The sequence below is a fragment of the Orycteropus afer genome, unplaced genomic scaffold (genome assembly GCF_000298275.1).
Source record: "Orycteropus afer afer isolate SDZICR_OR568_19922 unplaced genomic scaffold, OryAfe1.0 scaffold00241, whole genome shotgun sequence".
Lineage (NCBI taxonomy): Eukaryota > Metazoa > Chordata > Mammalia > Tubulidentata > Orycteropodidae > Orycteropus > Orycteropus afer.
In genome coordinates, this window is record NW_006921828.1 from 277303 (window position 1) to 300185 (window position 22883).

Consider the following 22883-nt stretch of genomic DNA (forward strand, 5'->3'; position numbering starts at 1 on the left):
CTTAACATCTATTTATATTTTGCCCTTCTTTTTAAGCATTTTTATGACTACTTTCACATATTGCCTTGTTTCAAACTCACAGCACTTTTTTGATAGAATTTTTATTTTTTAAGTATCGTATTTTTTTTTTTTTCCCACACAAATATTTTGACTTCTTAATTAGATTACAGGGGCAGGGACCAAGCTTTATTTTCTTTTGTTCTCTTCAGTGTGCCTATGGCAAAGCTAACACACAGGAAGATATCAGTATAAACTGAATGATTAATTAGCCTATTCAACAAAAAGTTTTGAAAGAAATTTTATTATCAAAGCCTTATAAATGAAGTAAATTGTTTGATGGTGTGAATCATGTTTCAGTCTGATAAGGCTGATAACATTTATAGATCTCATGAAATACTTTTATTTGGTAATCTAAAATGCACAGTTCTTTACATTTCATTTTGAATTTGAATTCACCTATTGTATTTTTATTTATTCTTTATATACATCTTATGAATCACTTTGTGGTCATTTACTTATTTTATATAGAAAATATTCCGTCCTTTATGCTTCCATCCCCTTTTCATATCTTATTTCTTCTGATACATGTTGGGAAACAATCACTTGTTTGTCCTTTACTCTTAATGATCAGGTGCTATACTGGACAGATGACTCCAAAGAATCCATGATTGGTAAAATTAGGGTCAGTGGAAATGTCACAACCAAAAACATCACAGGGCTGAAAGCAAATACTGTCTACTTTGCTTCTGTGAGAGCTTACAATACTGCTGGGACAGGGCCGTCAAGTGCCCCTGTCAATGTCACGACCAAAAAGTCTCGTAAGTACACATCATACTCTAGTTACCAAGGTTCATCTATAAATGCAAACATATTTCTTTGCTCAATCTCCCTTTCTGTCTTCCCATCTTATCATTATGTTGCATTAGTTGTTTGATTAGTTGGCCTGTCCTTTAAATGTAGATAATTGCTGAAGTCTGGTAATAGTCATATAAACTAACTAACTCATTTTAGAATCCTCAAAGAAGGAGGTTTCTGTAGATGAAAGGTACAAGAGTGTATTGTTTAGGATAATCGTCTCTGATACCCGCCCCTAATATGAGTTCAAAAGCTGGGCTTTCATCCTGGGAAACTTAGATGGCTATTTTATCTTTCAGAGTTTGTTTCCTCAGCTGTAAAATGAGGTAAAAATATTACCTATATATATCCTCTGGTGGCGTAGTGCCTAAGGTATTTGACTGTTGACCAGAAGACTGACAGTTCAAACCCACCAGCCACTCCTCGAGAGGAAGATTGGGCAATCTACTTCCACAGTGATACTGCCTCAGAAACCCAAGGAGGGGTCACTATGAGTTGAAATTGATTCCATGGCAATGAGGGTTTTTTTTTGTTTGTTTTTTTGGCATATGTGCTCATACTCAGGATTGGAAGAGATAATTAATAGAAAACACCTAGTACATGGCTTAGTAAGTGCTCTGTAAATGTTTATTGTTGTTAATTTTATAATCATTATATAGTACTATATTGTAGCCTGATGTAATCCTAGTACTGAGCCATATCTATATCTTTTTTTCGAGGATGTTTTGTCACCACAATTTACCTGGAAGATCGTCCAACACAAGAATTAACCTTCTGCTACATTATATCCCCCTTAACTATCAGCCAAGTGCCTTTAATATAGGCAGCATCTTCTAAATAAAAGATGAATGGTGGATTGTTGCTGATTTTGACCTCCTGATTGAGTGGGGAATTGCACAAACATTCTGCAATATGAGGCACAATAATAGAGAAAGGTCTGATTAGATGTGAAAGGTCTGATTAGTAATAGCTGAAAAATATACTTCTGATGATTGCATAAATTTAACATATTATTTATATTTTGTAGACCAAACTAAATTATTAATGTTAGTAGATTTCAGTCTATGAATTCTGATGAACAAAGAGTATGTTCATTTATATTTGAAAAAGACTAAGACATGAATGGGAAGTCCTTGGGTGGTATGGATGATTAACACACTCAGCTGCTCACTGAAAAGTTGAATGTTCAAGTTTGCTCAAAGGCACTTCTGAAGAAAGGGCATGTGATCACCTTTGAAAAATCAGCCATCTAAAACCCTATTCTACTTTGATACACATAGGGCCCCCCTTGGATTTGACAGAAAAGAGCAGCAGCCAGGGATCCAGATAAGGGGAGGGACACAGGCCCCACCTCCACTAGCCAGGAAAGTGGGGGATAGAGAAGCCAGAGGGGAGGACAGAACAGAGCAACAGCCAAGGAACCAGGTAAGAAGAGGGACCCAGACACCACCCCCACTAGCCAGAAAAGCCAAAGAAAGATAACCCAGAGGGTACAACAGAGCAGAGCATCAGCCAAGGATCCAGGTAAGGTGAGGGACCCATCCCCAACCCCCATAAGCCAGAAAAGTAGGGGAAAGAGAAGCCAGGAGGACTTAAAGCAGAGCAGTGCCAGGGATCCAGGTAAGGGGAGGGTAGAGAGGTTTCGAACAGCTAAGCAAGATAAACTTGTCTTCAGTTTGTTGCACTATTGTGGCTTATGTGTTGCTTTGAGGCTTGAGGTTGTGCCACTGGTGTTTGAAGTGCCATCAGAGTTACACATGGTACACAGGTTTCAATGCAGCTTACAGACTGAGAAAGACTAGGAAGAAGGAAAAGACCATCCACTTCTAAAAGAATTGGCCAGGGAAAACCTATGAATAGCAGAGAAACACTGTCTGATACATTACTGTGCAACTTTATGAATAGTCTGGAAACATCAGATACAGTGCAGTATAACAAGCCCCTTAGGTCAGAAGGCTTTCAAAATGCGGCTAGGAAAGAGCTACCTCACCAAAGTAGAACCAGCCTTACTGATATAGATAAAATAAAAGTTTCAAGACCTTAATTTGCTGACATGGCATGACTCCAATTGAGGGGAAACAAATGCAAATATCCATTAATAATAGGAACATGAAATGTACAAAGTATGAATGTAGGAAAATGGGAAGTTGTCAAAAATGAAATGGAACACATAAAGATTGATATCCTAGGCATTAGTGAACTGAAATGAACTAGTTTGGGCCATTTTGAATCAGATAACTATATGATCTACTATGCTGGGAATGACAATTTGAAGAGGAATGGCATGGCTTTTATCATCACAAAGGATGCTTCAAGATCTGTCCTGAAGTACAATGCTGTTGGTGATAGGAAAATATCTATACACCTACAAGAAAAACCAGTTAATATGACTATTATCCAAATTTATGCACCAACCACCAAAGCCAAAGATGAGGAAATTAAAGACTTTTATCAATTTCTGCAGTCTGAAATTGACTGAATGTGCAATCAAGATGTGTTAATTATCACTGGTGACTGGAATTCAAAAGTTGGAAACAAAAAAGAATCACCAGTAGTTGGAAAATTTGGTCTTGGTGACAGAAATGATGCTGGAGATCACATGAAGGAATTTTGCAAGACCAACGACTTATTCATTACAAATACCTTTTTCAACAACACAAAGGGTGGCTATACATGTGGACATCACCAGATGGAGTACACAGGAATAAGATTGCCTACATCTGTTGCAAGAGGGGATGGGAAAGCTCAGTATCTTCAGCCAAAACCAGGTCAGAAGCTGATTGTGGAACAGACCATCAATTGCTCAAATGCAAGTTCAAATTGAAGTTGAAGACAATTAAAACAAGTCCACAAGAGCCAAAATATAATCTTTAATATAGCCTTCCTGAATTTAGAGACCATCTAGAGAATAGATTTGATGCATTGAACACCAATGACTGAAAACCAGAAGAACTGTGGGATGACATCAAGAACATCATCCATGAAGGAAGCAAGAGGTCATTATAAAGACAAGAAAAGAAGAAAACACCAAAATGGATGTCAGAAGAGACTCTGAAACTTGCCCTTGAATGGAGAGTAGATCAAGCAAATGGAATAAATGATAATATAAAAGAGCTGAACAGAAGATTTCAAAGAGCAGCTTAAGCAGACAAAGCCAATTACTAAAATGAAATGTGCAAAGTCCTTGAGTTAGAAAACCAAAAGGGAAGAACATGCTCAGCATTCCTCAAGCTGAAAGAACTGAGGAAAAAAAATAAGCCTTGAGTTGCAATATTGAAAGATTCTATAGGCAAAACAACGAATGATGCAGGAAGCATCAAAAGAAGATGGAAGGAATACACAGAGTCACTGTCCCAAAAACAACTAGTCAATGTTCATCCATTTCAGGAGGTGGCATATGATTAAGAACTAATGGTAGAGAAAGAAGAAGTTGAAGCTGCACTAAAGGAAATGGCAAAGAACAAGGGTCCAGGAATTGACAGAATACCCACTGAGATGTTTCAACAAATGGATGCCCCACTGGAGGCACTCACTCGGTTATGCCAAGAGATTTGGAGGACAGCTACCTAGCCAACTGATTGGAAAAGATCCATATTTGTGCCCATTCCAAAGAGAGGTGATCCCACAGAATGTAGAAATTATTGAACAATATCATTAACATCACACACAGTAAAATCTTACTGATGATAATTCAAAAACAGTTGCAGCAATATATTGACAGAGAACTTCCAGAGGTGCAGGCTAGTTCAGAAGAGGATGTGGAACAAGGATATTATTGCTGATGTCAGATGGATCTTGGCTGAAAGCAAAGAATACCAGAAAGATGTTTACTTGTGTTCTATTGACTATGCAAAAACATTTTATTGTGTGGATCATAACAAATTGTTGGTAACATTGAGAAGAATGGGAATTCCAGAACACTTAATTGTACTCAAAAGGAATGTGTACATGGACCAGGAGTTTCTCAATTGAACAAAACAAGGGGACACTGCATCTTTTAAAATCAAGACGGGAGTGTATCAGTGTTGTATCCTTTCACCATACTTATTCAATCTATATGCTGAGCAAATAACCTGAGAAGCTGGACTATATGAAGTAGAATGTGCCATTAGGACTGGAGGAAGGCTCATTAACAACCTGCAATATGCTGATGACACAACTTTCCTTGCTGAAAGTGAGGATGACTTGAAGCACTTACTGATGAAGATTGAAGACTACAGTCTGCAGTGTGTATTACATATCAATATAAAGAAAAAAAAAAATCTCACAACTGTAACTATAAGCAACCTCACAATGAATGGAGAAAGGATTGAAGTTGTCAAAGACTTCACATCGCTTGTCTCTATAATCAATGTCAATGGAGGCAGCAGTCAGTATCCATGGAGACGGATGTCATGCTGGTAAGGTGGAGAGTCGACAAAGGAGGGGAAGGACCTCAATGAGTTGGATTGACACAGTGACTGCTGCGATGGGCTCAAGTATAGCAGGGATCATGGAGCTGGCGCAGGACAGGGCAGTGTTTCATTCTGCTGTGCATAGGGTCGCGATAAGTCAGAGACAACTCCATGGCACCTAACAACAACACCAACATAGATTTGAAATTGACTCACTGGCAACTGGTTTGCTTTAAGACAGGAATGGATCGCCACTAACAGAGAGGAAAAACACACCTTGACTAGGAAAGCTGTATTCGTATTTCTCCTCCGTATCAGGAAATAACAAGTGCTTGAGAACAGTTTGAAAATCAAGCAATTTTAAAGTTTTTTTATTATTATATTGTATTTTCACCTAACACCTAGACTCATAATGTCCATAAAGAACTTGAAAATCATCTAATTTAATAGGTCTTTGTTATAGAGTACATTATTCAGTTATGATTACATCACCAGAGAAGCAGCCAGAGACCTGTGTTGCAATTTTAGATGCATGATGACTTGAAAGAGGATGAGACATTCTAGTTCTCTAATTTCTTATATGTTAAATGGAAATACCCTGTGCCCGCACTAACTTCCTAAATTATCTATGACGTACATGAGATGATAAGTACAGAACCACCTTGGAAAATATAAAGTGTCATGGAATACTTAAGAAGGAAAAATAATGACAAAAGTATCTATAATTAGTGTATTTTAATGTTAAGAGTATATGTGGACCTAAATTCTTGAACTATCTCGCTTTCAGTCCACCCAATTTGGCACAACTTGGGCTTTGAGTTTCTCAAAATTAGCTAGAGATGCAGTTCTATTCCTCTTCTTTTTTATTCCATGTAAACTAAATCAATGCAGTCATTGCCAGATACCTCCATGTGATGTGCCTCTATGGCCTTTCTGGGGTCCAGCCACTTTCAACTCTTCTGAAAATCTGAATGAAAATTTCCAATCAATCAGTATTTTTTTCGGTTGCCCAAGCATTTAGTTCTAGCTGATTGAGAGAAGACAAATGCACAAAACCCCTGTCTGTGATTCAATTTCTATCTCAAGCAAAATCAAAGGTGTTTAGAAATATGTAGAGGTAGTATTCTATCTAAAAAAAACCATAGATTTATATGTTGATAAGCATATTTTTGTAGAGTTGTTGAGCCAAGACTCAGGTTATTTATATTATATGTAATCTCATTGACCATTTTTAGGAAGACTGACACTTGAAAAAGGAACATATTATTTTCTTCAAATATATATTCATGGGACCTGAATTTGCTATTTTGATTGTCCAAGAAAGCTAAATTAACCATTTGTTAACTTGTGCTAACCTACTCTGACTGAAATTGTATTAGATTCCAAGAACATCATCAATGTTTTGCCTCAGGGTTAAAACACACTAAGCCTCATCAATGAATGGGTGTATGTCTTTGAAAAGTTTATTTAATAAGAAGTAATTTAACTGAAGATTCAAGATTACAGTACTTCTGCTGAGTAAAAGCGAGAAAAGAGTCAGAGATTTAACAGATTAGTGTTACTTTTAAGGAGATCTGGTGGCATAGTGCCTAAGGCATTTGACTGCTAACCAGAGGTTGATGATTCAAACCCAACAGCCCTCCTCTGAAAGAAGACTGGGCAACCTACTTCCATAAAGATTTACTACCTCAGAAACCCCATGGGTATTGCTATGAATTGGCATTTCATTCTTTTCTATATTAGTTTCCCATGGCTGCTCTTAAAAATTACTATAAACTTAAAACAACACAAATTTATCATCTTAACAGTTCTGGAAGTCAGAAACAGATTTTATGGGGCTGAAATCAAGATGGCAGAAAGGCCATGCTCCCTCCAGAGGCTCTAGAGTGGTATTAATTTCCTTACCTTTTCCAGTTTCTAGGGACAAGGTATATTCCTTGGCTTGTGACCCTTTCTTCTATCTTCAAAGCCATCAATACAGCATCTTCAAATTCCTCTTCAACTCTGGCCTCTGTTTCTGTTGCCATATCTCCTTTTCTGACTCTGACCTTCCTGTAACCGTCTTTTAATTATAAGTTCCCTTGTGAAAAATCGAGCCCATCTGAGTAATCAGAATACTCTCCCCATAAAGATAACATATTCACAGATTCAGTGAATTAAGAGGAGAACATATTTAAGGAACATTGAACATTCTATATGCAAGGCCCTGTGTTAAATTTCTACATACATCAGCTCACTTAATTTTTATGAGAAATCAAGGAGGTTGGTATTTTAACCCCTACATATTAGAAAGCAGATTCTTGGAATGGTTTTGTTCCCCTTATTAGACTGATTCAACCCATGATCAGGTCACTAGTTTATAGTCTTTATTTCTAAACATCCAAGTAGTCTCTCTTCCTCCAGGCAACACATTTCCAGTCGAAACCTCAAACTGCTTGAGATTTTCCTTCCTGAGGTAGAATCATATCCCTTTTGTCCCCCTATAGATATTTTGTCCACTCTACTCCCAAGGAGAAAGACTAATAGAAAAGTGTATTAGATCCTTTACAACTGGTCTCAGACTTCCTTTCTATCCCTTTCTTTATCTATTCCTGACAGCACTAGACATAGTGATCTTCTAAAGTTTAACATTTACTTATCTGTCTTCATATGTGTCTTCTACGTTTCCTCACTCCTGCCATATTTGCATTTTCTGGGTTTTCCTATAACATCAGCCCTTGTGGGATAGTTTTGCATAATGGAAGTATTAAGTACTCCAGGGTGAAACTAAATTGGATGTGAATCTTAGCTCAGCCATATACTAACTATGTTAGTCTGATTGTTTGATAACTCTGAACCTTTTAACCATCTGAAACACATAGATGGTGATACCTACCTCTAGAATGTGCTCTGAGAACTAATGTTATTATGAACATTGAGGTAACCAAGAGGCTAATATAGAGACAACTCAGCGCATGTAAACATGTACTATTATAATCCTCCTTTAGTGGTTATTTTATTTCCTTTTTTTTTTTTTTTTGTAGGAAAGCATATCAATTTCTGCTTTCTTTCTCTTTTTGTATTTATTGGAGAACTTTTCTTTGGGGATCATGGAAGGCCATGTAATGAAAAGACAAAAAGTGCTTTAATAAAATGTTAATGATAGCCCTGATTTCCTAGCACTATCCTTGAATCTAACTTTGGTTTTCCTTGTCCTTGTGATAGCATCAAAATTACTTCTGAGCTGTGATGATACTAAAAAGTCTATATCCATCACACTTTCATACTGTCACTGTCTAGGTTTTAAATCTAAGATTTGATCTAATTGACTAAGCTAATAGATGTTGCTGTTGTTGTTGTTGTGCTGTCAAGTCGGACCCAAAAAAAGATAAGGTCTTTTTGTTGCTGTTTTGTTTTCTTTTAATATGATGATTCGGTCATTCATTAAACAAATAGTGTTTCCATGAGGCACATACAGGGTTAAATTCAGAGAGCTTCATGGATATTAAAGCAGGCCTGGTCTTTCCCTTCAACTAATTTCTGTTTTAGTGTGGAGGCAACCCGAGATAAGTGAAAACACAAATAAAATAAAAATAATTTATGAAAAGTTGATGAAGAGAATACATAAGAAGGAAGGCATATATGGGGAGGACTACATATTTCAATGTCATGAAAGACAAAAAGGAGATATTGGACAAAGGGACCACCAGACAGAAGGAGCAAAATGTTAAGCTTCAGAAGTGATAGTTATTATTGTATATGTTTATGATAATGATGATGATGATGACTTTTTTTTAAATAAGTGTCAGTATTTAACAACAAAATTACAAATAACCCAATCAAAGTATGGACAAAGGACTCAAATAGACTCTATACCACCAAAGAGGACATTCAAATGGCCACCAAACACATGAAAGATATTCATCATCATTAGCCATCGAAGAGATGCAAATCAAAATCACAATGGGATACAATTTCACTTCCACTAGGATGGCTCAGGTGAAAAAACAAAGCAAAACAAATGAAAAACAGTGAATGTAATGCTGGCAAGCCTATGAGATATTGGAACCCTTATCCATTGCTGGTAGGAATGCAAAATGGCCAGTTGTTGTGGAAAACCATGTGGCAGTTCTTCAAGACACTAAAATTAGAACTACTATATGTCTCAGCAATTCTGCTTTTAGGGGTAACTCAAAAAGAGACATGTACACCAATGCCAAATGCAATACTATTCAAAAGAGCCAAAAGGTGGAAACAGTCTAAATGCCCATCAACAGAAGACTGAATAAACAAAATGTGGTGTATACATGCAAAGAAATACTACTCAGTTAGTAGTAGAAATGAAGTCTTGATATATGCTGGATACATATGGATGGAGCTTTAAGACATTATACTGAGCAAATTAAGACAATCTCAAAAGGACAATTATTGTATGACTTCACTATGTAAAAAGACAAGTAAAGGCAAATATATAGACATTAAAGCTTATTAGTGGTTGCCAGCCATGGGAAGGAGGGGAAAAAATAGGTTAAAAGTGATGTAAAAATAGCATTGATTAAGAGTAGTGTTGCCTAAACTATTATTTTTAATTATTGTCAACAAGTTGTATACCTGCAAAAAGTTGAATCAGCAAAAGTTGTATGATAGATATATTTACAACACTGAAAAAAAAGAAAAAGAGTAGCTGCTAAAGCTACTTATATCCAAACACCTTTTAGAATTTGGTTCCTTGGTTTGGAGGTTTAGGGTTATGGTTTCATGGCACATACCAGTTAATTGGCCTAATTGGTGTTTACTGATTCTTTTCTGACTCTTAATTTGTTGCATCATGCCTGGGATCTTAAATCCTTGCAAATGGCCATCCAAGGCACAGAAATGTTCTTTATTCACTTGGAGAAACAGAGGAAGAAGCAGAGTTAGCGGTGGGAGGAGGATATGGAATGTGTGGCTAATTGCCTCAATGAGAAACTGCCTCCTTTGCCATTAGACCAGAACTTGATGTTGCCTGGCCACCATCACTGATCATTTTGATCAAGGATTCTGTAGAAGAATTCTGATCAAAAGAGGAAGAATGAAATACAGAATTTCAAATATTTGTGGACTCTAGACTTTCTGGAGCCACACAGCATGGATGAATCCCTGAAACTACTTCCCTGCGATAATTTTTAAACCTTAAATCAAAAATATCCCCTGACATCATCTTAAAACTGAACAAAGTTTAGCTTGGTTAGTACAAAAGGTCTGCGTTAAACATTATGCTTTTTTTTAAGAACTGTTTATATAGGATTAAATTAACAAGAGCAATGACAAAGATTAAATAGGAAACTTGGGGGGAAGGAGTTTATGTTAACAAAATGGCAATAACTCAGACAAGGAGGGTGAGAATGGTTGCATAACTCAAAGAATGTAATCATTGTCACTGAACTGTACACATAGAAACTGTTGGATTGGCATATGTTAGCTGTGTATATTCTCAACAACAAGAGGAAAATAAAAAAATTTTAGAAGTAAATAAATGTTAGTGTTTCCATTGTTAGTACCCTGGCTTGGTATAGTTACATAACAGATGTATTAGAAAAAGAAAACTGAGAGTTGCAAATATATTGTGATGTACGCAGATATCACATAAATGAGATTAAGATTTACAACTAAATGGAGAAAAGTATTTACATGAATTCTAAGAGGAATAAAAAAACAAAACAAAAATCATTGTTTATTTAGAGAGAGATAATCAGACTGAGCAACAGAAAGTTTTTGCAAATTGTGCTTCACTTTGGCCCTTGACGTTGACTGACTGACTAGCTTTTTGCACTGGATTCTTTCTTCCTATACATATGCAATCAATCCATATTTAGACATAAAGGAAGCATTAAGCTTTTATTTCATCTTGCACTTATGTTCTTTCTCTCTTGCCCAAATGTCAACCCCATGCTGTTACTTAGAAGTGCAACATAAGAAGTTGGTTTTGAATTGAGTTCACAGTGTAAACTACAGTTGAATATAAATGCCATCTCCAGAAAAATTGATCAGAGCGAAACCATTAGAGCTGTGCAGAGCTAGTTTAATGTTGCACTGTCATTTGATTAATAGAAAATGATTTAGTCTCTGGAAATTGCTTGGAAATGAAAAATATAGATATATTGAAGTACTTGTTGTTGAGTCTACTATTTCCTAATTTGCTACAAGCTTCCATGGCATGAGTTTCATATTACTTATATTTCAGTGTTTTGGTTTTTCAAGGTAACAGAAATTCCAATTTCATCAGAAATATTTGTAATTTAGTTTATTAACCACTCATGAAATCAGAGTCGTTAACACTGTACACATTAAGGTAGGAAACTTCTAAAGTTTTCAGAAACATCTACTTTATTTTTTGAACTCCACACTTAAGTCATTGACATTGGAGACACATGATACATAAAATAGGAAAGACTATAGACTATGAGATCTTCCCAGATAATTAGCTGAGACTTACATTTTTATGTTCTTTTCAAAAAGCACATAAAGAACCCAAGAAAAGGCAATATTATTCAGGGATAATCTTGAATATACACTAATTATGTTTAAGAAGGGAATCATTTGCAAACTTCAGAATTGTATTAATAGTAACAAACCACTTTCAACACTATTGAAAAATTTATTGTGCCTTAACACCAGACTAGAGAACTGCTATTCTCAGCAAAAGGATGAATAGTTATTGAGCTTTTAATATTACTATTAACCAAATGAGGACTGTTTCATATTGTATTTCACATAAGCTAAAATATTAGGAAGTAGGTGGTATTAGTCTCATTTCAAAGATGGGAAACCAGGAACTCTTGGAATAGACTAGATACAGATTCAAGTCTCTCTGGACACTGCCGTATCTCAGATATGGTGTGTATGGCACATGCCCTGGGAACCACTTGAAGGGGATGCCACTGAGAAGTTTCTATTAACCTGGGTATGGCCCAATGTCCTTTCTCTAGCACAGTAGACAAGCAGAGGCATAGGGACGGTGCACAGGGGGACTCTTTCTCCCAGGTTCAAGTCCAAACAGGCACCAGAGAAGGTGTATAATGACTTTCTGAGGTGGCACCAATATGAAAGGGTCCTGAGTGAGGCAGCCGAACAAGAGGAGGGAAGGCATTCTCCTAAGGCATCATCACTGTCAATGTCCATTCAACTTGAAATTGGAGGAAGGGCACAATTTAGAGATTGCCCTGGGCACTCGTTACACTTACTATGCCTCTTAGGGCACAATTTCAGTGCTCTCCTTAGCGGTTATTTTCTGTAGATATGCCTCTGCCTCTAGATAAAAAGTCAAATCTTGAGCAATAAAGTATTGTAAGTAATATAAACAATTTGCTCATATGTTACTAGGATTTTTATTCTTGATAGAACTATTCTCATTTTCTGTCCATGAAATATTTTATTTCTGCTGTGGAAAGACAGTAAGTGTCATAATCAAGATCACTAACTTCTTGTCCACATAGCAGGTAGAAGTCTATTCTTTTGTATATCAGCACGGTTCTCATAGATTCATAGTGTTTAAAGCAATACTTTTTCACTAAAATTAAATAAATAAATAAAACAAAGCAAATATACTGCCAACACAGCAGTAGACAAAACTTCAGAATCCATCACTATCAGTGACAGCAAAGGAATGAATTTCTATTTGCCTGTCTTGATTGCATGATGTTGTTAATGTGACTGTTTAGTTTTAAAGAAGACAGAGATAAAATAAACGTGTATACAAGATATAAGAATTTTGACATCTTGTAAGAATGTTACTATTTTCTCTTTTGTAATTGAGAATAAGATTAGAAAAGGCACTTTGGTTTAAGGATATGGAAAAACCAATCACTAACTTTATATGGAAAGGAAAGAGACCTCGGATAAGCAAAGCACTACTGAAGAAAAAAAAACAAAGTAGGAGATCTCACACTGCTGGATCCCAAAACCTTCTATACAGCCACAGTAGTCAAAACTGCCTTGTACTGGTACAATGACAGACACATACTAACGGAATAGAATTGAGAACCCAGAAATAGATCAATTGACCTATGGTCAGCTGATCTTTGATAAAGGGCTGAAATCCATTAAATGGGAAAGAGAATGTTCATTTAATAAATGGTGCTGGTGAAACTGGATATCCATTTGCAGAAAAATGAAACAAGATCTGTACTTCACACCATACACAAAAACTAACTCCAGATGGATCAAAGACTTAAATGTGAAACCTAAAACTATAAAGTTCCTCAAGGGAAAACTGGGGGCAAATTTAAAGGCCCTACCATATGGCATAGGAGCTCTGGTAGCATAGCGCCTAAGGCACTTGACTGCTAACCAGAAGGCTGGCAGTTCAAACCCACCAGCCACTCCTCTGAAGGAGGGTTGGGCAATCCTATTTCCGTAGTGATACTGCCTCGGAAACCCAAGGAGGGGTCACTATGATTCAGAGCCGACTCCATGGTAAATAACAACAAACAACAACATATGGCATAAATAGACTAACAAGCATAACCCAAAAAGTAGAAACAACAGAAGAGAAACTGGATGAATGGGACCTTCTAAACATTAAATTTTTACGTACTTCCAAAGACTTCTCCAAAAGAGTCAAAAGAGAACCTACAGATTGGGAAAGAATATTCAACAATGACATACCTGACAAGGGACTAATCTGTTGAATTTATAGAAAACCCAACACCTCAATAATAAAAAGACAAATAATATAATTTAAAAATGGGCAGAAGATATGAATAGACACTTCACCAAGGAGGATATTCAGGTGGCCATAAAACATGTGAAGAAATGCTCATGATCATTAGCCTTTAGAGAGATGAAAATCAGAACAACAATGAGATACCATCTTGCCCCAGCACTAGTAGCAAAATTCAACAAGACAGAAAATAACAAATGCTGGTGAGGATGTGGAGAGATTGGGAATCTCATACACTGCTGGTGGTGGGACTGTAAAATGGTACAGCCACTGTGGACAGCAGTATGTTGACTCCTTCAAATGTTGGAATGAGAAATACCATTTGACCCAGCCATTCCACTGCTAGGTATATATCCTAAAGAGGTGAGAGACATGACAAGAACAGACATATGCACACCCATGTTCATCACAGTGCTATTTACAATAGCCAAAGATGGAAACAACCTAGGTGCCCATCAGCTGAGGAATGGATAACCAAGCTATGATACATAACCACAATGGAATATTATGGAACCATAAAGAATAACATAGAATCTGCAAAACACTGCATACCATGGATGAACTTGGAGAACATTATGCTGAGTGAAGTAATTCAATCACAGAAAGACAAATATTGTATTAGTCCGTTATCATAAAAGTCAAAGAAATGTTTATATATGGAAGGATATTTTCTTTGTTTATTACCAGTAGTGGAAAAAGAGGGGAGGGAACACCATTAGACAAGTAGAGATATGTATTGATCTGGGTGAAGAGAAGGGCAAAAAAAAAAAAAAAAAAGGCACTTTGGGCTATATTGAGGGAGAATTGTTACAAAGCCATTGTTGTTGCCATCCAGTCTTTCAGAAACAAATTTATTGATTAACATTCACTGAGTGCTTACTAAGTGCTAAACTCTTTGGACTTTAATTATCATCGGGTTTATATTGTCAAGATTTGTGCTAGGGTATGAGCAATCCAATTTGCCTGTTCACCTTAAATATCCGTATAGATTGGTGTGGGTTTGGCATTGGCAGTGGTTTGTTAGACAGCATAATGAATGTATTGGCCATATTGTGTCACCCATAGATTGACCCACAGCCCCATGCATAATCAATTTGACCTGATAAAAATCAGACAAAACACTGAGCAGTGTTTTCTTGGTTCAGTCATTTCAATCTGCAGTCATTTATACAACAAACATTAATTTTGTGTGTATGTAATATGTGCTTGCTGTTGTTAGATGGTGTCAAGTCAGCTCCAACTCATGGTGAGCCTATGCACAACCGAGTGAAACACTGCCCTGTCACACACCATCACAATCCTTGCTATATCTGAGCCCATGATTTCAGCCACTATGTCATTCCATCTCAATGAAGGCCTCTCCCTTTTTTGAGGAGTTTCCTTTTCTTTATGTTGAGGTGTAAGTCATACTGCAGACTATATTCTTTAACATTCATCAGTAAGTGCTTCAAGTCATCTTAATTTTCAACAAGCAAGGTTGTGTCCTCTACATATCACAGGTTGTTAATGAGTCGCCATCCATTCCTGATGCCATGTTCTTCTTCATATAGTCCATGTTCTTGGATTATTTGCTCTGCATACAGATTGAATAATTATCAGGAAAGCATACAACCCTGACTCACACTCTTCCTTATTTTTAACCATGTAGTATCCCACCACTCATCTGTCAATTTGTCATAGTGGTGGCTTGCATGTTGCTCTGAAGCTGGAGGCTATGCCCTCGGTATTTCAGATACCATCAGGGTCACTCATGGTGAACAAGTTTCAGTGGAGCTTCCAGACTAAGACAGACAGAAAAAGGAAGAGACCATCTACTTCTTAAAGAATTGGCCAGTGAAAACCTTATGAATAGAAGTGAAACACTGATATAGCACATGCACTATGTAAGTGTATATATATAGACAGGCACTATGCTAGAAGTTGGTAATTTAGAACCAAAAAGAACAGAATCCATGCTCCTAATAAATTTAGGAATACACATGGACAAGAATAACTATGATTCTGTGAGAAATTTTAAATAAAATATGAATTAAGCCCTATAGGACAATACCATCCCAATGGCCATTAAGTTGATTCCCACTTAGTGCGACCCTTTGACAGAGTACAACTGCTTCATAGAGTTTCCAAGGCCATAAATCTTTGCAAAAGTAGACAGCTTCATCTCTCTCCTGAAGAGCAACTGATGGATTTGAACCACCAAGCTTTTCAGTTAGCAGCCAAATGCTTTAATCACTATGCCACCAGAGTTCCTTTATAGGAGCAAAGTTGCATTTTACTAAATTTGAATCCATTGTCGTGATTGTTGCATTGATTCATCTCATTCCCTTATTTTCTGTCACCCTCTATTTAACAAGCATGATTCCATTTTCTAGTTATAGGAGGAAACATTATTTCTCTTTCTGTAGAAAATGACATCATGCTTGGTAAAGAGAAGTCCTGGTGCTGCAGTGGTTAAGCACTTGGCTGCTAACTAAAAGGTAGGTAGTCTGAGCCCCCCAGCCTTTCCATGGGAGAAAGATGAAGCAATCTGCTTCCATAAAGATTTACAGACTTGGAAACTAAGGGGTGGTTTTACCTTGTACTTTTGGGTTGCTATGGGTCATAATCGACAGTAACTGTTTTTGGTGCCATGTCCCAACTATAGTGTAAGTGACTGAGTGAATAAATGTGATATCCCAGTATATTTGGGGAGGCAAGAGAATGATTGTTGCAATACCACGTGGCACCTTAAATACAGCAAGGAGTGAATATTTCTGTGAAGAGATGAAATAGCAGTTGAGTCAGAACTGTAAAAGAAATAATTTCCATTTCCATCAATGTTATAATGAGTTAAATATTATGTTCATTCAGCCTTACAAATTCAAATAAGATGCCAAAAACATCTTGCTGGGCAGTTTTATCTTTACCTCTGCTTTCCAGCTGAATTATTTTTAATCTCTCCAGTTTCTTTAATCTCAAAAATAATCATTTGGACTCCAATTTTTGAGAAGCAGGATGTTGTCATGGAGAAATATTAGATGGGAAACTAGTAGACCAGCATTCTGATTTGATTCAGCCAATCATTAACTTCAATCTTATGGATAAATGGCTTCCCAATCTCACCTCCAGTTTTCTTATATGTAAAATTCTCTGGCTGGATTATTACTTCAGAAAGCTTGTTCTAAATCCCTTTTCCTTTACTTCTCACTATTGAGCAAAAAGGTTAGATTTAGAGTAGACACCTTGTGAGATGTTTACCCAGTATGTAGTGATATTCTCTATTCTTGGTTCTCATCAGCTATATGTGTTTTAAATGGTCTCACTGTCTGGTTGCTGTAGGTTGGGCTAGGATAGACAAATTAAGCCAAATTATACCAGTCACCTGATTTCACCGGGGATTTTACTTTTTGTTTATCTATCTTTGAACTGGTGGGTTTGGTTTTGGTATCTTTGAACTAGAGAAGGTTTAAAACCACTGGTATGGTGGGCAGTTGTGTTTTCTGCTATGCATACTGAGAATGACAAAGGGATAGAGCAAAGTGAAGGTGCAGCAAATACTGCTGTGACAAACAGAGAGTGCTTCTTGGACTTTCGATATTATATCATTTGTCTCACTTAGATCTGATGCATTCTACTGTCAGTTCTAAAAGACTCCGTTATAGATTGCCTTAACAATCAATTACCAGTATTTTACTTAAAATATCTTAAGTGTGTTGTGTCACTTACAGCTAAAGATATCTAACAAATGTGAAGTTAAGAAGCAAAATGACTTAGGGATGGACATTTCTGTGCTGATATAAAAGATTTTCTGCCTGAATTTGCTTGACATACTTGTCGATTGATAGCCAAATGGAGCACAAGATTAGGGTCCTCCATGTATTTATATCAGTTTACAAAGTAAATAAATCCAAAAGCAATGATGAATAAATTAATCCTGGACTTGCTATAACCATTACTCATTAATAAGTTTGTCATGAAGATGTTCCCAAATAACCATAATTTGAATACATTTCCTTACCCTGATGAGAATTAATAGGAGTTTTGGTGGCACTGTGGTTAAAGCGTTGGTCTGCTAACCAAAGGATCGGTGACTTGAACCCACCAGCTGCTCCTTGGGAGAAAGAAGAGGAAGTCTGCTTCCATGAACATTATACCCTTTGACACCCTATAGGGATGGCCATGAGTCAGAATTGACTCGAAGGCAGTGAATTTGGTTTTGGCTTTTGGATAAGAATTAATATAATATTACAAATGCCACTGTAAACATAATTCTTTCTAATCATCTAAGATTTCTTTCTTTCCTTTTCATGTTGATGGTTCATATAGTAATAGTTATGGGTTGAATTATATCACCCCAATTTTTTTGTTGTAAATACTAACCTTTATGCCTATGATTATAATCCCATTTGGGAATAGGTTGTCTTTGTTATGTTAATGAGACAGGATTAATGTAGGACATTTTTTGAGTGAATCTGTTTTGAGATGTAAAAGAGATTAGGACAAGCAAGCAAGTAGAGATGAGGAAAGAGTTATGGCAAGGAGCAGTAGCTCTGAAGAGATGAAGAGACAAAGACTTTCCTCCAAAGCCAACTGAAAGGGAAAGGCTTTTCCAACAGCTTGTACCCTGAATTCAGACTTCTAGCCTCCTAATCTGTGAGACAATAAATTTATGTTTGCTAAAGCCATCCAGTTGTGGTTTTTCTGTCATAGCAGCACTAGATTAGTAAGACATTAACCACGATTAATTAATTTTCATTTGAATCTTATGATTATCTTTTTAAAGCTCCAAGTCAACCACCAGCAAATATAGCCTGGAAACTGACAAACTCTAAGTTATGTTTGAACTGGGAGCATGTAAAAACCATGGAAAATGAGTCTGAAGTGTTGGGCTACAAGGTGAGTAGTTTCTCCTCTAGTCATATCAGTTAGGTTATAAGGAACCAACAATCTTAGAATGTAAAAGAAAATAAACTTTATGCACATGGAAATACTGGAGTCTTTTAAAAATATATTTTCAAAAATATTTAGCATTGTCAATTACACATTCTCAGTTGAAAAATATTTTGTATTCTCAGGCTCAGGAATGTGTGATGGAACTTCAAGAAATAAAACATAAAATGCAGCGATATTTCTTCAAGTGACTCTCTTTGCCATCAAAACTGATGTCATATGTGGATAGTAGCTGTGAGCTAAGAAGAAGGTTAGGGAATGTATTCAAATAGAATTTCTGGAATTTAGGCTGCAGTATCATGTGACATTTTAAGAACATGAAAGGAGCGTAGTCAAATACCCAGAGCAAATCAGTTCTGTCAGTGTTAATGGACATCATCTCTTGGCAGAGCCACATTTTCAGGCATTTGAAATGGGTCCAAACTAAACAGTGACTTTTCACAGCAAGCTCTAAAGATAATAGCCTCAGGCTATTTAATTAATAGAGATAAATCTACTCTAATTTCAGAGGCATTAACCAAAAAGTGAAATCTTTCTCTCAACAAGAACAACTAAATTTAATGAAAAGGCATCACCTAGTATTTCCATCTGAGGATTACAGCTTTTATAATGACATGCCTTAAATGTTCCATGATGTTTTTCAAACCTGACAAAAGCAACCTATCCAATGTTAACTTGATTCACCATTGTATTCAGATTCTGTATCGGCAAAACAGACAAAGTCAAACTCATATTTTGGAAACAAACAATACATCAGCTGAGCTTCTTGTTCCATTTGAAGAAGATTACTTGATTGAAATAAGAACGGTCAGTGATGGTGGGGATGGAAGCAGCAGTGAGGAAATTAGGATTCCAAAAATGTCAAGTAAGTTGACTCACCATTGCTACTGTAAATTGTGAATCTGGACAGATACAACAAGAAATGGGGGTGCCGTGAAACTTTCAAATTCCTTGTTTAAATGTTGAATTAAAAGAATAAAGCATTTGTGTTTCCATTTTCATTTGTGAGTAAGAAGTAATGATCCAATTTTTCTTGATAATAATAGTCCATCTAGTTTGTAACATGTTTGTATATTACAAACAGTTTTGTGTTTTCTCATTTGAATCTAAAACACAAAAAAGCAACTATGTGTCATTAGTACATGATTTCACAGTTCTTTCTATAGCACAAAAATCAAAAGCTTCCCCACTGGTATCCATGTGCCTCCAAGAGAAGGAATGACAAATAAGAAGTACATGTAGATATGTCACATTGCTGGATTCATGGTAGGCATTAGTGATCAATCATGGCATTCATACTGATCTGAGTCACACTTCTAAATCCTTCTAAGTGCAATGTTCTAAATGTTGTGTTGTTGTTATGTGCCGTCAAGTCGACCCCGACTCATAGCGACCCCTCCTTGGGTTTCTGAGGCAGTATCACTACGGAAGTAGGATTGCCCGACCTTCCTTCTGAGGAGTGGCTGGTGGGTTTGAACCGCCAGCCATCTGGTTAGCAGGCAAGTGACTTAGCCACTATGCTACCAGAGCTCCCATGTTCTAAATAGCCAATACCAGTCATTCAGACCTAACACATGATAATAATCTACTATTTCTGCTTTAGATGAATCACCCACTCCTGAATCACTCACACCTGACACTACAGCTAAATCAATGTCATTTGCCACTCCATGATGGTCAAACTCTAATCTGTCTTTTTAGGAAGATTTGGCCAGTGTAGACATTTTTGTTTTACATTTTTACACTTAAAAAAACCATTCTAGAAGAGAAGGTAAAAATACTTTCTAAAATTGAATATAATGTGAATGAAAAAAATGTTAAAACAGTATGTTCTTAGGAGAGAAATGACTATATGCAATTAGGATCTTGAAGAATTAATCTAGCAAGTAAATTTACTCTGTCTCAAGATACTTTTATTTTTATTTTTTACAGGTTTGAGTTCCAGAGGAATCCATGTCTTAGAACCCAGCAGCCATTTCCATTTTCTGTCAATTGCCATTGTGATTTTTTACTGTTTTGCTTTCCATCCACTTATATGCTGAATAAAATCATAAATCTCTGAGGGATTATTTTGAAAACAAACCGTTCTGTAAATAAGTTGTCTAGACCCCAGTCTCAAAATGCATTCTTAATCCACACTTGTTTGAAAAGAAATAAAATGTATATTATTAAAATCTTGTAAATATCTATGGTACGTCAATAAAACAATTTTAAACACTTTTGAATTTTATGGTTCACATAGGATTGCATATATTTGAAAGGTGCCAAATTATCTGTGGAGTTTTAGCTACTATGTCTATTAAGTGACTTATATGGAAGGTAAAGGAGCTCTGATGGTGCAGTGCCTAAGGCATTTGGCTGCTAACCAGAAGGCTGGTGGTTCAAACCCACCAGCCACTCTGTGGAAGGCAGACTGGGTAATCTACTTCTGTAAAATTTACCACCTCAGAAACCCAAATGGGGTTGCTATGAGTCAGACTCAACTCAATGGCAGTGAGTTTGTGGTTTTTTTTTTTTTTTTTTTTTTTTGAATACTGGAGGTATAAATCACTCCCCTTGCTAATGATACAGTTGGCATAGATCCACAGTTACCATAGCTGAGATGTTATGTTTTTACACGCTCTAGGCAATTTACTTCAATGTTAAAAGTTTTACCTTACTTGGTAATAAAATAAAGTTATTTGTTTATATTTTGTATTCTTTTAAAATGTAAGCTATCCCAAAGCACAATGTGTTTTTAATAGCTCTGAATCAAATTGAGACAGGAGATCTTTATACCCCAAAATATATCAATATACATCATGTTCTTTTTAGTTCATTTTTCTAGAAAGTATAGTAATAGAAATAATAATAATATATTTTAGGTAAAAACATAAAAAAGAAAGGAAATGAGCACACACCAAAAATAATCCCCTTATACCTCTGATACTTAAAAATCAGTTGCTCACTACAAAGTTTGTTTTTTTTTTTTTTTTTTTAAACTCAACCTGTAATCTGTTAAGGACACAATTGCATGAACAAATCTCAGGTAATTATGATAAACTGATCCAATGTATGTGGCCTTACTTTTATACAATGAAAAAGTCCATGAACAGAATTCTTTGGCCATATTTTCTAATTTTGGTCAAAATATGTGTTGCAATCGCTTCTGTAGATACAAAAATAATCCTGATTGTCCAGAGCTTGGAAAGATTTTTGTGGCTTGACTCTTCTCTAGGGTGAACTCAGACATCAGTACCAATTTTTTGGGATTGCATCATCTGGGGGGAGCAGTATAGAAGATAGGTTAATGACTGGCCCAAGTGATTCTGTGTAGCCATTCATTCTTGTCACAAACAGCCTTGACAGGTTTTTTCTTGCTGTCGGCAGCTCTAGCTCCCAACGAATCAGGTTTGATGTCCTGGTGAGCTAGGTGTGAGACACATTCACACTAGTTTTGCCTTCTTAACATGATTCAGCATCTTAATTTTATTAAAATATTTGAGCTATCCTCATAATAATTGGATTTTGTCATTTTCATTTCTAAAGAGTTTTAGAGCCATTTAATATACTCAACATTGTCAGCAACAGATGGACAGTTGCTTTCCTTACATAAGAAACTGCTCATTGCCTGGAGAGTGCACCAAGCACACAGTACAAATTAATGAGCCTTTTTCTCCCCAAAGCTTTAAGATCTGGCACAGTTTTATGGAGTAAAACAAATAAGCAATAGCAAATACTGTTTGGCACACTTATGTTAACAACTGCCTGTTCAAAATACATCTATATTGTACAGAGATACCAATGCTGGCATATGGTCTTAATGATTTTCTCAACTTGCAAGAGACAAGAATTTTGTTCTCTTCCCAAAAAGTAGTGAGTGAGAGTTAAATATGTCATGAATTTTTGTTTTTGCTTGTTTTCTCCAATATAGTGAATTAGCTACATGATCATGTTGTTTATGCTTCCCAAAGCTAAGTCAGTTCCTCCAGTAATCCATATGTTTGTAGAATGCTCTTTAGTTCATCATTGCTTCAGTATTAAAA

The 22883-nt window shown here is 36.3% G+C and overlaps 1 protein-coding gene across 1 annotated transcript in view; it reads left to right on the forward strand.

The window, feature by feature from the left end:
• The window catches only part of LOC103204055 (contactin-6), a gene marked incomplete at its 5' end in the record, with an annotated part of 246435 nt that extends 225531 nt beyond the window's left edge, over positions 1-20904 (forward strand). The window contains 5 exon segments of the mRNA XM_007949175.2: positions 632-818; positions 18692-18804; positions 19555-19723; positions 20791-20864; positions 20866-20904. Of these exon segments, the coding sequence (XP_007947366.2) occupies positions 632-818; positions 18692-18804; positions 19555-19723; positions 20791-20864; positions 20866-20904 (582 nt within the window).
• Between the last annotated feature and the right edge of the window lie 1979 nt (positions 20905-22883).